The following is a 21,606-nucleotide window of genomic DNA, read 5'->3' on the forward strand; positions in this document are numbered from 1 at the left end:
GTAAATCAAGTAGACGATGTTAACGCTTGAATTTTTTTTATGACAAACTGTTGACAAGAGAGGCAAAACTTGTGCCAAGTACCTTCACATTTCAACATTTCTTTCACTAAAAAATTATGCTTATGAAGGTGGAACGCCACTTTTTACTTTTAATTTTATAGTTCACAGGTAGGCATGAAAAGTAGTTTAGAAACAAATTCCTACTTAGGCAAATATCAAACAATGGGCACCACAAAGGCCCCCAAAGCCAATATATAGCATGAATTATGGGATCAGACATAATATTTGCAAATGCACGAAGAGGCAATATGCAAAATAGAATTTTTAAAAGGAAGCCTTAAGTAACTACCTTAGAATGATGAAAACAGGGAAGAGAAGGAAGAAAGGAAGATGGACCAAAGAACACACAATTCATTAACACAGATTTGCACTTTATTGTAATTTTGCATCCTGAGATAATAAAATTTTATATCTGACAAGTGAACAACAGAAGCAGCAGTGAAAGTTTCAGAGAGGCAGGTGTCCTTCATTTTGGCACAGCTGTATATAGGTTGAGTTCTTTCAGGGGAGTCACTCTCAAACTTGGGAGAAAAATAAAATCATTCCACAGGCTATGTAACAATACAAGATGCACGAATGTTCTTGGTTTGAATGGACATATCCACTTTTATTCTTTTCTGGTAAAGCTGTCCCAATAGGAATCCTCTGCCAAAAAGTAGAAATCCTAGGCTTTTCAAACAGATGTTTTGATCAATGCCCATTTTCCAGCTACCAGCATTTCCTGTTTTTGCAGCTGAGATTCATATTTGTATGTGGTTAGTCAAGTAGGGCAAACTAGCTTGTAGATTATATAATTTCAAACATTTGTAATTTGGTCAAAGTTTAGGCATTAAAATAATTTTACACTATTTGCTTACTAGAAAAATGGAAAATTAAGAAAATTAAGCCAAGATAAAAGCAACAAAATAAGCAGGAATAAAAGGGACATTTGAGAAATTATTGCCTAGACTCATAATGAGTTTATACACTACTCAAAGAACTACTTTGAGACTCGGAAGTTGATATTTACTCCAATGCTAGAACATACAACACTTTCCACCTTTGCAATCCCATGTGTATATATATAATTTACAAATACACACTCAAATAAATTAACTCAGTTATCCTGAAACAGAAGAGAACAGAAGGCAAATTCTAACCTGAAGTTATATAGCCCAATCTAGCCAACACACACACACACACACACACACACACACACACACACACACACACACCCTAGCATTTCATTATTTAGGGACTGGGTAAGTAACTTGTGGAGAGGGTCAAATAATCTTAGTTCCTTTATAAAAGTGGCTTCCAACATTTTCACCAAAAGGATCCCTTTATTATTCCTTCCCCATGTTTTGAAGAATTTTATTTACTAAACTGCATGTAATAATAGGCTTTTTCATTCTTTTATTAACCAAAAGCAGAACTGTCATTCACAGCTTCTGATCAGTGGATAACCAGTGTTATGTTAGGCAGGATTGAAAAAATATAAGCAAAATGCATGGAAATTCAATGTCTAGTTGGCTTATGTGGCAGAAATATGGGTAAATGTATGATTTCTAGTATTTTTTTGAAATATTAAAAAAAAGTTTCAAGGATGCCCCCACTGCTATCTTTATCTGTCCCAAGCTGGGAACCACTGGTTTACAACCAGCTGCTTTTCCTCCCTATGTCAAGTATTAACATAACACAATTACTCATGTTAATATATAGGGGATTAATAACCAAATTTACTACTGATAAAATAGATTAACTGCAACCCTCATTCTGTAGGGTTTGACTGAGAAAGAAAACATAACAACACAGACTTAAAGGAATCTATTTAGAAATTACAAAATTATGATATCCAGTATATCTTTCAGTCAACTTCAAAAGCACATTAATATATGAAAAAAATCCTCAATTCCCCTGTGAGGTAGGTCCAGCTTATTGTCCCCACTTCCACAATGAGGACATGAGGTACAGAGGAATTAAGCAGCAGAGCTAAGAATTAAACCAGAAGTGATTTGGGTTTGAATTTCATACCACTTTTCCTTCCATCTAATATCAATTTGTTCCAACAGATCTTTTTGAGGATATGGAACCTAGTAAGACACTGAAGCAGATATTGGATAGGATATGAAAACTTTTCACATCTATGTCAAAGTGGGTCCTCCCATAACTCCATTGTTGTCACAGTTATAATCTTGCCTAGATACCAAATGCATAGTCAGATTCCACATATGCAAAGCCCACATATCTTAGTCTTTAGTTTCTAGGGAAACTAAATTTATTCTTATTACCATAGAGGGGCTGAGGTCTAGCAGATATCAGGTTCTTTGAGTCTGTGTGACATGAACGCACAACAGCTAGGAGCCAGTTGGCAAATCAAACATTTACTGTGCAAGGCACTGTGAGATTTTCCACCAAGGGTAGTAGATCTGAGAAAAATCATTCTGGGATTCTGTAGAGTAAAAATTTCCTAAGGATTCCTAGAATCACAGAATCTTAGTTTATCTCTAATTTTCTGTCCAGCTCTAGGTTCAACCCCATGATTTTATAGATGAAGAGACTGACATGTAATTTAAGTGACTTGCCTAAAGCCCATTTTATTAGATCAATTCCTCATATAGTAAGAATCTGACAAAGTCCACAGAAAATGGAATATATTCTCAGGTTGCCATCATCAAAATGAAAAGGCTCAGAATCAAAAAGAGAAATTTGGGGCAAGATAAGGATATACATATCCTTTCTTTTTTTAGTCTCATGTTACATGAACAAGTATTATTAATAAAATCTATTCCTTTTCTGTGGAAAATTTCCCAATAGTTCACCATTTAAAGGAACCCGAACAATTGGACAATTGTTGCAAAATGAATTTTTTAAAGCAGAATTTTATAGGCATAAGAGGACTTAACTTCAATGAATTTGGGCATGTTATAATCAAATTAGCAAAATATGTTTCCATATGTGAAACTGTTACAATTAAATGAGTGTATAAAATTTCTATATCCTCCTAGATCAACATAGTTAATTCTGATGAAATATTGTTTGGGGCTTTACATTCAAATAGTGAGGTTTGATTTTAAGTGTTGGTTTATTTGTAAATAAAATTAAAATGCTAATAATTTTTGAAAACTCCCAATACATTTGGAAAAACCCTACTTGTTTTAAGCCTTACAAATGTTATGGAACACGGAACTTCATTCAAATTATGAAAAAATGAGAATAAATTTCATTAAAAATGATAGAGTGCTAAATGTTAATACAGATTAATTGATCACATATTAGTGTTTATAGATCATAATAATATAAATAGTATGTACATTAAATACTTAAGTGGGTTTTGGTAGGGCTTCAAAGACCACTGTTCTTCCAGAATCATGTTAAATTACATATTCACTAGCATTAGAATTCTAACAGTTGTGTAAGTGATTGATAGTCCTGTTCTGTAATATTTTATCACTAACATCTATGATTGGGAGAAAACAAGGAAACAGGCTTTAAATAAATAGAAGAAATATAATATGCTAATGAAACATTCTTATACTTGAAAAGGATGGTTTTAAATCTAATGATCTGTCAATTCATCCATTCTGTTTCCTTTAAAGTAAAATGTTATGTTTGTCAAAACAGACAAGGCACTTCTCCATCTACTTCTAATGTTTGACTACAATGATCTCTTTCACGTGGGTAGGAGGGAACAAAAAATAGTTGAAAAAGGTTAGGCCTTGATTTCATTGTATACGTAATTTAGGTGTTTAAAGGGGCACTGGGGATGGAGATGTGTAACGGAAAGTTAGAGAAGGAACAGTTTTAACTTGTAACTTCAAAGCTTTGTGAAATTTATGTACTTTGGCACATACATGTTATTCATAAAAGAATATCATGTAACAAAGAAATTCAGAATTACTTTGTTCAACCTAAAAACAGCTTTCATAAAAATATTCTAACTTGATAGAAATATCCAAGTATATTCTATCCTAAGGATAAAAGAACAAAAAGGTCAATGGGGTGAGGAATTAATGACCACACAGTGTGCTTTGTCATTTCATCATTCACTGCAGCCAATTTCATTGAAAAGAAAACACCCCCTCCAAAGCACTCCAAAATACCCAACTGCTAATTAGCCCCTTACATAGGAAAATAGTTTAAAAAAGCAGTCATATAAGAAAGAAAAAAAAAAGAAAATTAGGTATTATCTGAGTAGTTCAAGAAAATAAGATGAGTCAGTCAGCATAATAAACAATAAAATAATAAATTTAAAAGCAATTAGAGCAGGTTTTTAAATTAAGTTTACGAATGGTGGCAAATGATTTTTATGACAAATACTACTGTAACTTAAGTTATAATCTGTCACTTTCAGATGCACTCTATTTCTGTCTCAGTATTTGTTTCATGGAAACAATTCACCACTTCTTGCCATTCTTTGAGCAAAACCAAGTGTGATTTATACATGGCAGAAAAAGTTACTATGCCCAAATTCTAAATATACATGGCCAAATTCTAAATATACAGAAAAAAAATGAGATTTTAAGGATTGACACTTAAAATTATTCTATCCTTGATAATTTAGAAATTTTGTATTATTCTGGAAATCAATTTTGGTATTAAACAGTCACAGTTTGAAGCATAAACCTGATGATATTAGCTGGAGCATAAACCACAGATACAATTTTTCCCTGACCTTAGCTATAAAACAAGACATTTGGTATGCATTTTCAGAGGTTTCCACCTTGTCTATAAAAATACATATTTTTGCAGCAGACAGACAAATGGTATTTGCAGGCACACATTTAAAAGTTAGAGATTCCGGGTGGCTTGGTGGCATGGGTAATGGGACTCTACAGAGAGAGGTGGAAAAGTGTGCAAACGATTATAGTCGTATATCAAATAGTGTCTCTTTTTCCCTCTTCTTTTACTGGTCCAGGACTATGGATTTCAAATTAGGCATAAATTTTAAAAGTGACTTTAAAATACTTGACTTTGTATGAAGAAATTACTGTTCTCTTCACTGGGATAAATGCTTGTCTAAAAAATTTTTACTTAAAGTAGTAAGAGTAAGATGACAAATAGGATATTATTGACTCTCAGATTCTTTTAATTTATTTCTAGCATAGGAATTACAAATAATGCCTACATACAGGCATACATTTGCAGTTGAATTAACACAACATAAAGCTTTATAATTATGTTAAAAATTCAAACTAAGTGTGGTATTCTCACTCATCTTACTCGTGAAGAGAAAAAGAAAAATAGGTACATATAAATGAAAAGGCTACATGTGTGGTGAATTTATAAATTAAAATACTTTTGTCTAAGTACTTGTCTTTCCTCATTAATATTCAAATGTTTAAAAAAGATCCTCAAAAAGTAAAGAATTTTTTTATCGATTATGAATCAGCCACTATATATTCTTTAGGTACAACTTCTCAATTATAGCGCTCTCTCCTTCCCAAAGCAGAATATCAGAACTCCAAAAAGGGATTAGCAGTGGCTTTCATGAGGATCTAGACACCTCCCAAGACATCTGAAATCTTGAAACACTCCTTAAAGATCATAATTGTGTGTATTTTCAAATGAGGGAAAGGATACATAAAGGGAAATAAATAAGGATAGTGAAGCTGTGAAATGTGTCAGATGTCAAATGAATTTTTTGGGGGGTGGAAATGGAGGACAAAATGAGAATTACTGAATTAAATGGAAAAACTAAGGTTCTTGGTTTCAGGTGCAATGCAGAATATCTCAGAAAATGATTTCGATTTTAATCCACTCATTACAAAGGGCAATCCCGCCCTACACCTGAAATTTTTAACAAACTCATTATGGCTCTGCCATAAAACAGCATGTTAACAGTCTATACATTCAAAAGGATGCTTGCAAACTTCATTCATATTAAAATCTATGCAGATTTGTTGGCAATACAGTAAGAGTAATATTACATTCTGTAAACCATGGCATATCACATTTTATGTTATGCAAAGAGACAATATTTACAAGTCTTTTAAAGAGTTTAAATATTTTATCCACTAACATAAGTGATAATTTAGCAAAGTGCAGGACAAAACCAGTGCTATTAATTGCATGTCCTTTAAAAGCAAGTAAGAGTAAAACCATTTCTAAAAGCTACCAAAAGCTTATTTACTTATGTCCAGTAAGGGATTACAGAGCATTAAGTAGCCTAGAAAAATGATGCATATTTAGAAACAGTGAATATGAAAATTATAAGGCAGCATGCTCAGAACAAATTTTTGTTTTTGTTTTTTAAACACCGGCACTGATGTTTTATCTTTAGTGGCAACTATATATATACATATACGTCTGTGTGTGTATTTATTTAAAAATTGAGAGTGCAAAACACAAGCCTCATTTAACAAAAAAAAAAGATGTGCAAATTTTCTTCTTAAACCAACACAAATAAAGAGTAAGGAGAATATTCTAAAGAATAATAATAAGAAGAAATAAAGAATAAGTTGAACACAGCAAAGGAGACCATCTTCATTCCAAAATCATCTACAAGGCACTAAGGGTAGGAAATGACAAGTAACACAGAAGTGACTGAATAAAATTCCTCAGTCAGGTCGGAATATGGGATATTTTGGTAAGAATTCTATTAGTATTACCTGTAAAATAAAAACAAACAAGAATATATTGACAAAATAATTTTCATTTACTAGAATATATATAACCCAGGAAGTCTATAATCATTTTTCACAGGACTGTACTTTGGTCCTCTAGTATAAAGTAAGTGAAATATATAAAACAGTTATGAAAGAATTTACTCTAAGTTATCATTAGATTGGCAATTGAATCAAATTGGCAAACATAACTACTTATTGTAGCTAACAGTCTCTATGACCTAATTTATAATAATTGTTTAGGTGCAGAAAAGCAAACCCTCTTACATTACTATCTCCATCTACACCTCCTCTTCCCCACCTTTTTTTTTTTTTGACAAAGTAGAAGGGATTAAAACTGTGTTATACAGGTTAGAAAAATACTTTTATCTATATTACATCTACATATTTTCCAGTTAAAGCAGCTGATATTGGTTATTACTATCTTTTACAAGTTGTTTGTAAAAAATTATGAAACATACAAATGGACTGATTAAAACATTTTAATTAAAAGCTGGAACTATAATAATAAAAACCTAAGATATTTATAAACTTATATAAATGTACATACTAAATTTATATTTAATATTTTATTTATAAATTTAACATGTGAATTTATGATACTTTATATAAGGTTTTATCTATAGTGGATTTTACATTTGTGGTCATTTGCACATTTTTTCCCTAGCTAATCAAAGTGGAGAAAAATAACATAATAATCCTTATTTATGATATGAAAATGGAATGTTTATATAGTAAATATATATATGTCAGCAACTTGAAGTTTAGATAAATTTCATATTCTTCTGAATGTTTACGAAGCTGAAGTTATCACTTTGGTTACAAGTAAATTTGTGTTTTGTGATTAAGATTGCATAACTTTCAGTAAAAAAGAAATAGAGCTTATCATTTCTTTATTGAAAATTAAGCGTTAGCTAAGACAAAAAGCCGGAACATGAATTCAGAATTCAGAAGTCAATTCCTGTTTTATGCAAGTTTTGTCAAGATCATATTTAGAAATATTTTGTTCAACAGCAGCTGTGCTCATTACCATATGTGATGGTCTGCACCTATGTGAAAAGAAGATTAAGACTGTGCGATGTTTTCATTGCAGCATACTAGCTGAGATTTTTCTCAGATCTAAGTAATTACTAGCTTTCAAGATATTTTATGTTGGCTACAAATCTAAGGAAGATGGAAGGAAACCTCTATGTTCCAACTGACAGAAGTCTAGGCTCAGGAGAAAAAATGTAGAAAGAAGAACTGACAAATGATAAGCACAGTAAGATGTAACATTGAGAATGGAATCCAAAAAAAGGAGCTACAAACAACTGCATACTTACATACTCCATCATATTGCTAGTTTCGCATTTCCTTTTAGTCAACTTCCAGTGCAAAGCAAGCTAAGAAAGTACAGTTAAGAATTTTGACATCAATTTTATTAATTATTACCTATAACATTTGAATACATCACTGAGAACCATCCAGGAATAAGCGTAAGATACATAAAATAGCATTTAAAAATAACTTTGTAAAGAATATACATTAAAATCGAATATTAATTCTCTAATCCATTTTTTCGTGGCCTGAAAAATTCCTGTTTTTTCAATTTAATAATGCAAATATATAAGTGGGGCACTTATTTGCCTAAACTTTCTTACCTTGTGATATAATCTGTTATTTTCCCATTCTAATAACTTCTGAATTGATCTTCTGGTCTAAGAGGAAGAATCAAGACTTTGTTACAAGATGAACTGAAGAACTTTGTAAACTATATGTATCTATATTTTTCTGCTTGTCTGTAAAATCCAATTATTTTCTCTTCTTGTTTTTCCATTAGAAATCAGAAAAAAGGCAATGTGACTGACAGAAATTGCCAAAAGGGGAGTAGTATTTTGAGCAATTATTATACTGTTATTATAAGATCTCTCTTTCCCTCTTCACACACCCACACCCATGTATATGGGATTTTAATATATGCTTTTCAAAATGAAATATGTACAAATTATTCTGTGCTGTGAGTCCATTCACTGGACTACTGTGAAATCATTACCGATACAGCTAGTAGTTCACCTATGGACCTAATCTTGACTTTCACATATCTTTTCATAGGGTTACTTTTTCAATATACATGTAATATGCCAAGTTAATCTGACTCCTCACAGAAAGTCTTCCTATAAGAGCTCCTAGCACAAATGCCTGGCATATAGTAGTCACTTGAGGTCTACAAGTTGAATAAAGCAAGCCAACATATATCAGAATTTTCACTGAAAAGAACATACTAAAAACAGCTAATCAGAAAACTTTATTTAGAGGAAAAAATATTAAATTAATGAGAAGCAGCATTGTCCTAAACAAGGGAGCAGAGACTGAATTTCTCCATTGGAGTGCACATATTTTGTAGAGAGGAAGAAAAGTTTGCAGAACCTTCAAAAAATTAAAATAAAAGATTACTATGCATTTTCAACTCTTATTTGGAAGAGTTTTATTAGGTTTCTGATAAAGAAGGCATTGTTAAATTTTAAAACTACTCCTCAAAACTGAATGATTTACAAACCCATATCTGAAATGACTTCCAAAGCACCAACATAAGAAACTATTCTATTTGTTTAACTATGTAAGTTAACAATCAATGGCGATTGTATTCAGCTCATTCACAGTGGGCAAGAACAGCAACAATGCCAGCTAGAGTATACCGTGGGGTTACTGTACTTGATAGAATCTCTAAACAAAATCAGATGGGTAACAAAGAGACTGAATTAAGTAATTATAAATCTTTTCCCAAAGAAAAACTCAGGCCTAGATGGTTTCAATGATGAGTACTACCAAACAGTTACAGAAGAAATAATACCGTGAATATAAGCACAAACTCAACAAAATACTAGCAAACTGAATCTAACAACATATGAAAAAGATTATACATCATTATCAAGTGGAACTTATCTGAGGAACACAAAAATTAATTGCTATAATACGTTATATTAATAGAATAAAGGACAAAAATGACATGATCATCTTCATAGATTTAGAAAAAGCCTTGGACAAAATCCAATATCCATTCATGATAAAAATCCTTTAAAAACTAGGAATAAATGTGAACTCCCTCAACCTGATAAAGGTCATCTATGAAAAAACTACAGCTAATATACTTAATGAAGAGAGACCGTTTTCCTCTTAAGATCAGAAAAAAGACAAGAATGTCTCCTCCCACTACTTTTACTTAACATTGTACTAGAAAGAATAGTGTGGGCAATTAGACAAAAATAAGAAATAAAAGGCATCCAGACTGGAAATGAAAAAGTGAAACTGTTTTCATTTGCAGACATGATCTTTCAGAGAGAAAACCCTAAGGAATCTGAAACCAAGATCCATAGGGTTAATGAGGTTAAAAATGTCCCCAGCAAAACCCTCACAGACTACCCCTTCTTCACAAGAATGTTAACCTTATCTTTTAGAGGCAAACAACAGGAAGAGCTAGGGTAGGCTTAGACCAGTTTGAGCTTGACGACGGGCTCACATCTGTGCAGATCGACCATGGAGTGTCTGACAGTAACTTCTACCTCATTATAATATCTGTCCAAGGAGGAATACAAACCTCATTAGCATAACATACAAGGCATGTACAGGCCTAATACATGTATTCCTAAATACATGTATATGACCTTATACCTCTACATGCAATGACAAATCCCTCCCCCCTTTTCTGAATATTCATCCTATCCCTAAATAAAAGAAATCAATTTACCCCCACTCAGGAGTCATGGCTTTTGGAAGTTATTCCCCATGATTTCCTTATCTGTTGAAGTAAAGTTCTGTGTGACAACTCCACCTGATGTAGTCTCTATCTGTAACTTAACAAGGTGTGAACTCACTTTAGTTATTAGGTTACAAATCCACTAAAACATTACTAAAATAAGTTCAGCAAGTTTGCAGGAAACAAGATTTTGGTGGGTAGAATTCTGGCTCCCATGATCTTCACTTCCTGGAGTTACACCTGTGAATATGTTACATTACATTGCAAAAGGAATGTTGCAGATATAATTAAAGTTACTAATTATTTGGCTTTAAAATGGGGGGAGATTATCCTGGATTACTGTGGTGAACCCAATGTAATCTCAAGGGCCTTTAAAAGTACAGCACTTTTTCTGGCAGATGGAAGGACAGTCAGAGGGATCTGAAGCAAAAGAAGAACTCAAACCACCATTGCTAGCTTCAAGACAGAAAGGGCCACATAGAAAGAATAAGAAGGAAATGATTTCTGCAAAAATCTGACAGAGTTTGGAAGCAAATTCTTTCCCTGAATCTCTTGAAAGGAATACAGACAGCCCTACCAGCACCTTGATTTTGGCCTTGTGAGATCCTAATATGAGAACCCAATTGAGCCATGCCCAGACTTCTGACCGTGAAATAATAAAAGTTATTGTTTTAAACCATTAAATTTGTGGGGTGCCTGGGTGGCGCAGTCGTTAAGCGTCTGCCTTCGGCTCGGGGCGTGATCCCAGCAGTCTGGGATAGAGCCCCACGTCAGGCTCCTCTGCTGGGAGCCTGCTTCTTCCTCTCCCACTCCCCCTGCTTGTGTTCCCTTTCTCACTGGCTGTCTCTCTCTCTGTCAAATAAATAAATAAAATCTTAAAAAAAAACCATTAAATTTGTTACACTATATAGAAAAATAATACAAGGCTCAACCTATAAAAATCAATTGTATTTGTATACACTAGTAATGAACAATCTGAAAATGAAAGTAACAGACCATTTACAATAGAATTAAGAAAATATTTAGAAATAAATTTAACAAAAGAAGTAGAAGACTTGTAAAGTGAAAACTAAAAAAACACTGCTAAAATACATTAAAGAAGAGGTAAATAAATGGAGAGATATCTTATGTTCGTGAATCAGAAGACTCATGGAATAGCATTTACAACAATGGTGCTGGGACAATTGGATATCCAAAAGAAAAATTATGAACTCAGACACTACCTATCTTACACCATGCACAAAAATTAACTCAAAATGGATCAAAGGCCTAACCTTAAGAGGTGAAATTTTAAAACAACTATAAGAAAATGTAGGAGTAAATCTTTGTGATCTTGAGTTAGGCAAAGCCATCTTAGATATGATGCAAAAAGTACAAGCAAGAAAAATTTAAAAGTGATAAATATGACCTAATCAAAATTAAAAATTTTTGTGTGTGAAAGATACCATCAAGAAAGTGAGAGCCCTTCCAAAATGGCCATGTGAGGACCTTAGAGAAATCTCTTCCTTGTAGAGATAACAATTAAATTGATCAAGTATTAGCAAGGATACTCAACCAAATGTTCCAGAGATTGATCAAAGGGATTATAACAGATTGAGAAGTATTTATTCAACAAAGTTATGGACAATAGCTAAGAACATTGGGAGGCCTTGATAATGAAGCTAGGCAATACACCCATATCGCCATTGCTATACCTTGTAGAAGAACTATTTTAACAAGCTTGGGAGCTGTGTGGCGGGTGGTTCCCCATAGCTCCCAGCTACCTGGAATGGAACTGCTTTCCTGGGTAAGGGCAGCATCCATTTCCCTCTTGCTAACTTCTGCAAAATAGGCAAAACAGTTAGTGAAGAGTAGTCACCCTTTCTGGCACATAGCTGTATTGTGGGAAAGCTGATATACTTGGCTTGACAACTGAGTGGCAGTTCCCATCTTCTCAGATCCTAGGGCAGACATATTCTGGGTAGATTTGACAAATGGTGAATATTAGCAGATCCTACCCTCCATGGCTCTGGGCAAAAAAATCCACAGCTAATATCATACCAAATAAGAAAAAAAATCATAAATCATAAAATTATACCAAAAACCAAAAGCTTTTCCTCTAAGACAGGAAAAAAGAAAATGATGCCCACATTTGCCACTTCTATTGAATACATTACTGGAAATTCTAGACAGGCCAGTTAGGCAAGAAAAGCAATAAAGGCATCTAAATTAAAAAGGAAGAAGCAAAATTATCTGTTTGCAGGTGATATTATCTTATGTGTAGAAAACCCAAAAGAATGTATGAAAGAATCTGTTAAAGTTAACAAATTCAGCAGTGTTTCAGGGTACGAAATCAACATGCAAAATTCAGTTGCATTTCTATTTTTTTTACAATTTTATTTATTTAGAGTGGGCGGGGGAATGAGCCAGGGGGAAAGGCAGAAGGAGAGGGAGAAGCAGACTCCTCCCTGAGCAAGGAGCCTAATTTGGGGCTTGATCCCAGAACCCTGTGATCATGACCCAAGCTGAAGACAGGTGCTTAACCAACTGAGCCACCCAGTTGCCCCCAAAATTCAGTTGCATTTCTGTATGATAATAGTAAACAATTCAAAAAAGAAATTAAGAAAATAATTTCATTTACAATAGCACCAAAAAGAATAAAATACTTAATAATAAACTTAAGCAAAGAGGTGAAAGATGTGTAGACAGAAAACTACAAAACATTGCTAAAAGAATTTAAAGACCTAAATAAATGTAAAGACATCCGGCATTCATGGACTAGAAGACTTAATATTGCTAAGATGACAATATTATCCAAAATGATATACAGATTCAATGCAATCCTTATCAGAATCCCAGTGACTTTTTTGTAGAAATAGAAAAACATCCTAAAATTCATATGGAATCAAGAGATCACTATTAGGCAGCAATCTTGAAAATGAAGAACAAATATGAAGGACTCACATCTGATTTCATAACTTATTACAAAGCAACAGTAACCAAAAAAAAAAAAAAAGGTACTGGAATAAAGACATATAGACCAACGGAATAGAATAGTGCCCAGAAATAAACCTTTGTATGTATATGGTCAACTGTTTTTCAACAAGAGTGGCAACCATTCAATGGGGAAAAGGAACAGTCTTCAATAAATGCTACCAGGAAAACTGGATATCCACATGCAAAGGGATTAAGTTGGACCCTAAACTTACATCATATACAAAAATTAATTCAAAATGGATCAAAGAACAAACAAAAGAGTGAAAACTATAAAAGTCTGTGAAGAAAACATTGGAGATAATCTTCAAGACATTGGATTTTGCAATAATTTCTTGGCCCTTGAACTGAAAGCATAGCCAAAAAAGGGGAAAATAGTTTAATTGGACCTCACAAAATTAACATCTTTTATGCATCAAATGACACTATCAATCAAGAGAGCGAAAAGATTATCTATAGAATGGAAGAAAATATTTGCAAATATCAGAATATATAAAAACTCCCCCAACTTGGGGCGCCTGGGTGGCACAGCGGTTAGGCGTCTGCCTTCGGCTCAGGGCGTGATCCTGGTGTTCCGGGATCGAGCCCCACATCAGGCTCCTCTGCTGTGAGCCTGCTTCTTCCTCTCCCACTCCCCCTGCTTGTGTTCCCTCTCTCGCTGGCTGTCTCTGTCTCTGTTAAATAAATAAATAAATAAAAATCTTAAAAAAACAAAAAAAACAAAAAAAACTCCCCCAACTCAACAACAAATAAACAACTTGGCTGCAAAATGAGCAAAATACCCAATACTAGAGATGGCCAACAGCACATGTAAAAATGCTTAACACAAGTCATTAGAGAAATGCAAAGCAAAACCACAGACACCACTTCACACCTATTAGAGTGGCTATTATCAATGAGATGGAAAAGAGCTAATGTTGGTGAAGAGCTGCAGAAATTGGAATCCTTATGCATTACTGATGGGAATATAAAATGGTGCAGCTCCAATGGAAAGGTTTGGCAGTTTCTCAAAAAGCTAAACAATTATCATATGCTTACATACTCTACTCCTAGGTATACTTGTCAAAAGAACTGAAAGTATGGACTTGAACAGATATTTACATGGCAATGTTAAATGCAGATTATTCACAATAGACAAAAGGTGGAAAGAATTCAGGTGTCCATCAAATGATGAGTAGATAAACAATGTGGAATATACATAGAATGGACTATTATTCAGCCATATAAAGGAATGAAGTTGTAAAACATGCTATGACATGGATGAACCTTGAAGACATCAAGCTAAGTGAAATAGTGCTAGGACAAATATGGGATTGCCCTATTTATATGAAGTATCCTAGGATAGGCAAATTTGTAGACACAGAAAGTAGATTAGAGGTTACCAGGGTCTGAGGGGAAGGGGAATGAGGAGTTACTATTTAATGGCTACAGATTTTCTGTTACGGTAATGAAAGATTTGGAAATAGGTAATGATAATGCTTATATAACATTGTGAAAGTAATTAATGCCACTGTATGCTTAAAATGGTAAACTTTGTTATGTGTATTTTACCATTATAACACATTTTCAGAAAAATCCAGTAAACACAGTAGAAACCAAGAAGGGATATCATTAGCTGGCCAAAATAAAAGGAATTTCTCTATGATATAGATGACGCCACCCTCAAATGAAAAAAAACTGAACTTCAAAAAATTATAGCCTGACTGCAGACATCTTGGTATGAAAGTATAAGAGCCTGAAAAAGAAGCAAAAATGAATTTGAAGTAACTTTAAATATGCACAGCAAGGAGGACATATGCACCAAGAAAGGAATAAAGATTCTTACAATAAAGGAATATAATATGCCATGCCATGACCAGAAATTAAAAAATGAAATTACGAGGTCAATGGCTCATTAAGTAGAGAATATCAACTAGGAGATAGAAATTATTAAGAAGAATCAAATGGAATTCTGGAGTTGAGGAGTACAAAACTGAAATAAAAGAACACAAAGTAGATTTGAGCTAGAAGAATGATCAGTGAACCTGAAGATAGATCAAAAGATAATATGTAATCTCAAAGCACAGAAAACCAGAATGAAGGAAAATGAAAACAGCCTCAGAGAAATGTTAGACATCATTAAGGGCACCCATATATATATATATATATATATATATATATATATATATATATATATATATATATATATATATATATATAGGGAGTACTACAAAAAGACAAGAGCAAAACAGAAGAAATATTTAATGAAATTATGGTGAAAACTTCTAAATTTAATGAAAAATATTTATCTACACACCTAGGAAGCTCGAGAGCTCCAAGCAGAAATAAACTACAAGAAGATCCATAGCAGATACATAATAATATAATGTTGAAAAATAGAAAAATAGAAAATCATGAAAGCAGCAAGATGAAATGACTTATTACTTACAAGGAAACTACAGTAAGATAAATAGTTGACTTCTGATTAGAAACAATGTAGGGCAGAAGGCAGTTGGATAACAGACTGAAAGTGGTGAAAGAAAAAAAATGTCAACCAAGAATCCCATATGCATCAAAATTAACTTTAGAAAATGAAGGTAATCCATTTAGGCATGTAAAGGCTTGGAAGTTATCTCTCCTGCCCACATATCAAAAAGAAAAAAAAAAACCCCAGAACAACCTGAAAACCAACTCCTCTTAGATTCATCAGAGAAGAGAGGTCATAAGACTGGAGAGATACACAGATGTATACAAATAAGCACAATTTACCAGGGTAGAAACATGGGAGAGGAAAACTCTGTAGGAACCAGGCATAGGGTAGCAGGACCTGAACTTGATGAATTGCTGGAAGCTCAGTGGGGACAAGTTTGAGAGTTAAAAATTCTAAAGAGGCCCAGTCTTGGGGAAGACTCCCACACTTTGAGTTTTATTATCAGGAGTCTTATCAGGTTCTCACAGTGATTGGAAAAAAATGCCTTCATCCTTCCAGTAGGGAAAGGGAAGGAACAGCTGCTTTTAAATATGCCCATAAGGGATGCCTGGGTGGCTCAGTGAGTTAAGTGTCTGCCTTCAGCTCAGGTCATGATCCCAGGGTCCTGGGATTGAGTCCCGCATCAGGCTTCTTGCTCAGCGGGGAACCTGCTTCTCCCTCTGCCTGCCGTTCCCCCTGCTTGTGCTCTCTCACTCTCTCTTTGACAAATCAATCAATCTTTAAAAACATACGCCCAGGGGCGCCTGGGTAGCGCAGTCGTTAAAGCGTCTGCCTTGGGCTCAGGGCGTGATCCTGGCGATCCGGGATCGAGTCCCACATCAGGCTCCCCCGCTGGGAGCCTGCTTCTTCCTCTCCCACTCCCCCTGCTGTGTTCCCTCTCTCGCTGGCTGTCTCTCTGTCACATAAATAAATAAAATCTTTAAAAAAAAAAAAAAAAAAAAAAAAAAAAAAAAACATACGCCCAGAACATTCTATTCTTAAAGACTGCTCTTAAGAGAAACTATTGCACCAGAGCTTAACCAATCTTGGGGAAGGGAAAGACACAACTCCAGTACCCTCTAGCCTTCCTGTCTCACCTGAAGGGTAAAACAAAATGAAATAAAAACTGGGAAGCATTTGTGAAGGCCACAGCTCAGGGACACAGAGTCACTAAAAATCTTAGGCCAAATCATAGAATACTTCCAAGTCTTCCAACACCTTACCACTACATCAGTAAGGTTTCTTATAATATGGGAATACAACTGAAAGAACTGTGCATCTTAGACAATATCCAAAATAAATAAGTCAAATGGATGAAAAGTATAGCATAGGGAATACAGTCAATAATATTTTAATAACTTTGTATGATGACAGATGGTGACTATACTTATTGTGGTAATAAGCATTGTGCAATGTAGAGAATTGCTGAATCACTATGTGGTACACTTGAAACTAATAAAACATTGTATGCCAACTGTACTTCAAAAAACAAAAAAATAAAAACAGGCAGGAAGTGAGGATAGTTTACTTACAGTCCCCTACACTAGGGAATTTGTTAAATAAATTATGTTAGATTAAAAAACAAAAAAAGAAATCTCTAGGGAAATCTAAAGAAACCAGGCCAGACAAAAAAAAAAGGACACTGGGTAAAGTTTAGCCTACAACACTGACAACTACAGCAAACAGTAAATACAGCCAAATGTCTAGCCTGATAACATAAAATCTTATTTGAAGGCCTATTTCCCTTAGTTTCTTTTACTTAGTATGTATGTGTGGCTTTTAAACAAAAAGTAGAAGTCATACTAAAAGACACCACAAGCCTCAGAACCAGACACAGAAATGGCAGAGATGTTGAAATTATCAGACTGGGAATATCCATCAACCAAGACTAATATGCCACATGTAATGCAAAAAGTGGACAAAATGAAAGAACAGATATGGATAATGTTAGCAGAGAAATGGCAACTGTAAGAAAAAATCAAAAGGAAATGGTAGAAAGCCAAAATACCATAACAAAGAATGCCTTTGATGGGCTCATCAACAGACTGGACATGGCTGAGGTAAGTATCAGTGAAGATTGAAGATATACCAACAGAAACTTTCAAGACTAAAATAAAAGGAAAAAAAAGAAAAATAAATAGAACATTCCAGAACTAGGGGCCAATTATAAAAGGAGCAATAGATGTATAATAGAATACCAGAAGGTAAAGAGGGAAAGGGACAGAGGAAGTATTTAAAGTAATAGTGACAAGATAATTTCCTTAAATTAATGAAAGGCATCAAACTATAGGTTAAGGAAGCTCAAAGAGTACAAAACAAGATACTCAAAAATCTATACCTTGTAATCTCATATTTAAACAGCACAAAATCAAGGGAAAATCTTGAACAAAGCCAGCGGGAAAAATTCCTTACCTATAAAGGAGCAAAATAAGAGTTACAGCAGACCTCTCTTTAGCAACCATGCGAGACAAGAACAGAATGGAGTGAAATATTTAAAGTGTTAAAAGTATCCCCAACCTGGAATTCCACACCCAGCAAAGAAATACAGACTTGTTCAGATAAAAAATTGAGGGAACTTGTCACCAACAGAACTGTCTTGCAAGTAATGTTAAAAGAAGTTCTTCAGAGAAAAGGAAAATGCTATATTTAAGACACTTAGATCTTCAAGTAGGGTTAGAGAAGGAAAAAAATGAAGGTAAATAAAATGGTTTATTTCATTTATTCTTGTTTTTTTAGTAAAAGTTTTCATGCTTCCCCATTTGAGGGTTAAATTGGGGGATTTCTCTTATTCTTAATTGATCTAGCAGGTAATAATTTATTCAAAATAATAACAATATAGTCAATGATTATAGCTTATGGATAAGTAAAACAAATGGCAGCAATGTTATAAGGGATGGGAAGGAGGAATTGGAAATAATCTGTAAATAATGTACTTCCACTACCTGGGAAGTGGTATTGTATTATTTGAAAGTGGTCTTGAATCGGTTATATACATACTACAAACTCTCTTTAGTTGGAAACCCCCCCCGAAAGATTAAAAAGTAGGATTATTGATAGTCTAAGGGAAGATAAAAAAATGGTACCATACAAAATACTCAGTTAAAACCAGACAAGACAGAAAAAGACTAGGAGACAGAAACAAAAACAGGAACAAAGAACAAGAGTGATGGAGAAAAAACATTAACGAACATGGTAAATACTAATCCAACTATATCAATAATCACTTTAAACATCAATGGTTTAAATACATTAATTAATGGTTGCTAGTGGATCAAAAAAAAAAGATTCAACTATGCATTGTCTACAAGAAACCCACTATAAATTTAAATGTAAAGTCATATAGAAACTAAAAGTGAAGGGATGGGGGAAAAATATACCACAGTAACACTAATCAAAGGAAAGCCGGAGTTACTTTAGTAATTTCAGACAAAGCAGACTTCAGAGTGGGGAAAATTATGAAATATAAAGAGGGGTGTTACACAATGATAAAAGGTCAATTTTTGGGCATTATCAAAAGACCATCACACTATGTGAGGCAAAAACTGATGGAACTGCAAGGAGAAATAGAGGAATACACTCTTTAAAAAAAAAAGATTTTATTTCTTTGACCCAGAGAGAGACAGTGGGAGAAGGAACACAAACAGGGGGAGTGTGAGAGGGAGAAGCAGGCTTCCCACTGAGCAGGGAGCCTGACGTGGGGCTTGATCCCAGGGTCCTGGGATCATGACCTGAACTGAAGGCAGATGCTCAATGACTGAGCCACCCAGGAGCCCCAAGGAATCCACTCTTACAGTTAGAGACTACAACAGCCCTTTATCAATAATGAATAGATCAAGCAGGCAGAACGTCAGTAAAGACATAACTAAACTCAATAGCACCATTGATCAGCTGGATATAATTGACATCTACAGACTCCTTTATCAAACAATAGCAAACTACATATCATTCTCAGGCTCACATGGAATGTTCAGCAAGCTAGACCACATTCTGGGTCCTGAAACACATCTTAACATATTTCAAAAAAGAGAAATCATACAATGCATACTCTCAGACAACAGTGGAATTAAACTAGATATCAACAACAGAAAGGTAGCTGGAAAATTCCCAAACACTTGAGAGATTAAACTGCACATTTCTTTTTTTTAGAGGGGGTTGGGCAGAGGGGGAAAGAGAATCCCAAGCAGGCTCCATACCCAGCATGGAGCCCAATGCAGGGCTTGATCTTACAACCCCAAGATCATGATCTAAGCCAACATCAAGAGTTGGATGCTTAACTGACTGAGCCACCCAGGTGTTGCTAAAAAGCACATTTCTTTTTTTTAATTTAAATTCAATTAGCCAACATATATTACATCATTAGTTTCAGACATTGAGTAATACATCAGTTGCATATAACACCCAGTGCTCATCACATCACATGCCCTCCTTAATGCCCATCACCCAGTTACCTTATGCCCCCACCCTCCTCCCCTCCAGCAACCCTCAGTTTCTTTCCTATAGTTAAGAGTCTCTCATGGTTTGTCTCCCTCTCTGATTACTTCCCATTCAGTTTTCCCGACCTTCCCCTATGATCCTCTGCACTACCCTTTTTTTTTTTTTAAAGATTTTATTTATTTATTCGACAGACAGAGAGACAGCCAGCGAGAGAGGGAACACAAGCAGGGGGAGTGGGAGAGGAAGCAGCAGGCTCACAGCAGAGGAGCCTGATGTGGGGCTCGATCCCATAACGCCAGGATCACGCCCTGAGCCGAAGGCAGACGCTTAACCGCTGTGCCACCCAGGCGCCCCTGCACTACCCTTTTTGATGGCTGAGTAATATTCCATTGTACATTTCCCACATCTTCTTTATCCATTCATCTGTTGATGGACATCTGGGATCCCTCCATAGTTTGGCTATTGTGGACTTGCTGCTATAAACACTGGGGTGCATGTGTTCCCTTGGATCATTACATTTGTATCTTTGGGGTAAATACCTAGTAGTGCAATTGCTGGGTCGTAGGGTAGCTCTATTTTTAACTTCTTGAGGAACCTCCATGCTGTTTTCCAGAGTGGCTAAACAGCACATTTCTTTTTTTTTAATGTTTTTTTATTATATTATGTTAGTCACCATACAGTACATCCTTGGTTTCTGATGTAAAGTTCGATGATTCATTAGTTTAAACAGCACATTTCTAAATAATACATAGGTCAAGAAGGACTCTCAGGAGAAACTTAAAAATATTTAAAACTAAATGAAAATGAAAACAACTTATCAAAATTTGTGGGATGCAATGAAAGCAGTGCTTAGAGGGAAATTTGCAGCATTGAATGTATACAGTAGAAAAGAAGACCTAAAATCAATCATGTAAGCTTGCACTTGAGGAAAAGAACAAATTAAATCCAAAGTAAAAAGAAAGAGGTAATACAAATTAGAGCACAAATCAGTGAAATTGATAATAGGACTTCAACAGGGAAAATCAATAAAATTAAAAACTGGTTCTTTGAAAGATCAGTAAAAATAGTCAATTTCTAGCCAGGTTAACTAAGAAAAAAAAAAAAAAGACAAAAGTTACTAATAAAATGAAATGGGTTATCATTAATGATGTCATGAATATTAAAAGGATAATAAAGGAATATTATTGACAACTCCATGCCCATGAATTTGATAAGCAAGATAAAATGGACCAATTACTTGAAAGATACAATCTACTAAAACTCACACAAGGCGAAATAGACAATTTGAATAGGCCTATATTTATTAAAGAAACTGAATCAATAATTAATAACCTCCCCAAATAGAAACTCCC

General features: G+C 34.4%; 1 protein-coding gene across 4 annotated transcripts in view; it reads right to left on the reverse strand.

The window, feature by feature from the left end:
• Window positions 1–414: 414 nt before the first annotated feature.
• CHIC1 (cysteine rich hydrophobic domain 1) overlaps window positions 415–21,606 on the reverse strand; it is a 61,568-nt gene continuing 40,376 nt past the window's right edge. Inside the window, exons 4-6 of one of the 4 annotated variants that reach the window (XM_045788491.2) lie at window positions 8,306–8,362; window positions 7,988–8,047; window positions 415–6,650 (exon numbers count right to left, since the gene is read on the reverse strand). In XM_045788491.2, coding sequence (XP_045644447.1) covers window positions 6,600–6,650; window positions 7,988–8,047; window positions 8,306–8,362 — 168 coding nt within the window. In that variant the 3' untranslated portion in view covers window positions 415–6,599. Of the gene's footprint in view, window positions 6,651–7,233; window positions 8,048–8,305; window positions 8,363–21,606 lie in introns of those variants that run through there. The other 3 variants (XM_045788492.2, XM_087860203.1, XM_045788490.2) reach the window with 3 other exon arrangements.

The sequence above is a fragment of the Ursus americanus genome, chromosome X (assembly GCF_024610735.1).
Source record: "Ursus americanus isolate L20-20 chromosome X, mUrsAme1.1.p, whole genome shotgun sequence".
Lineage (NCBI taxonomy): Eukaryota > Metazoa > Chordata > Mammalia > Carnivora > Ursidae > Ursus > Ursus americanus.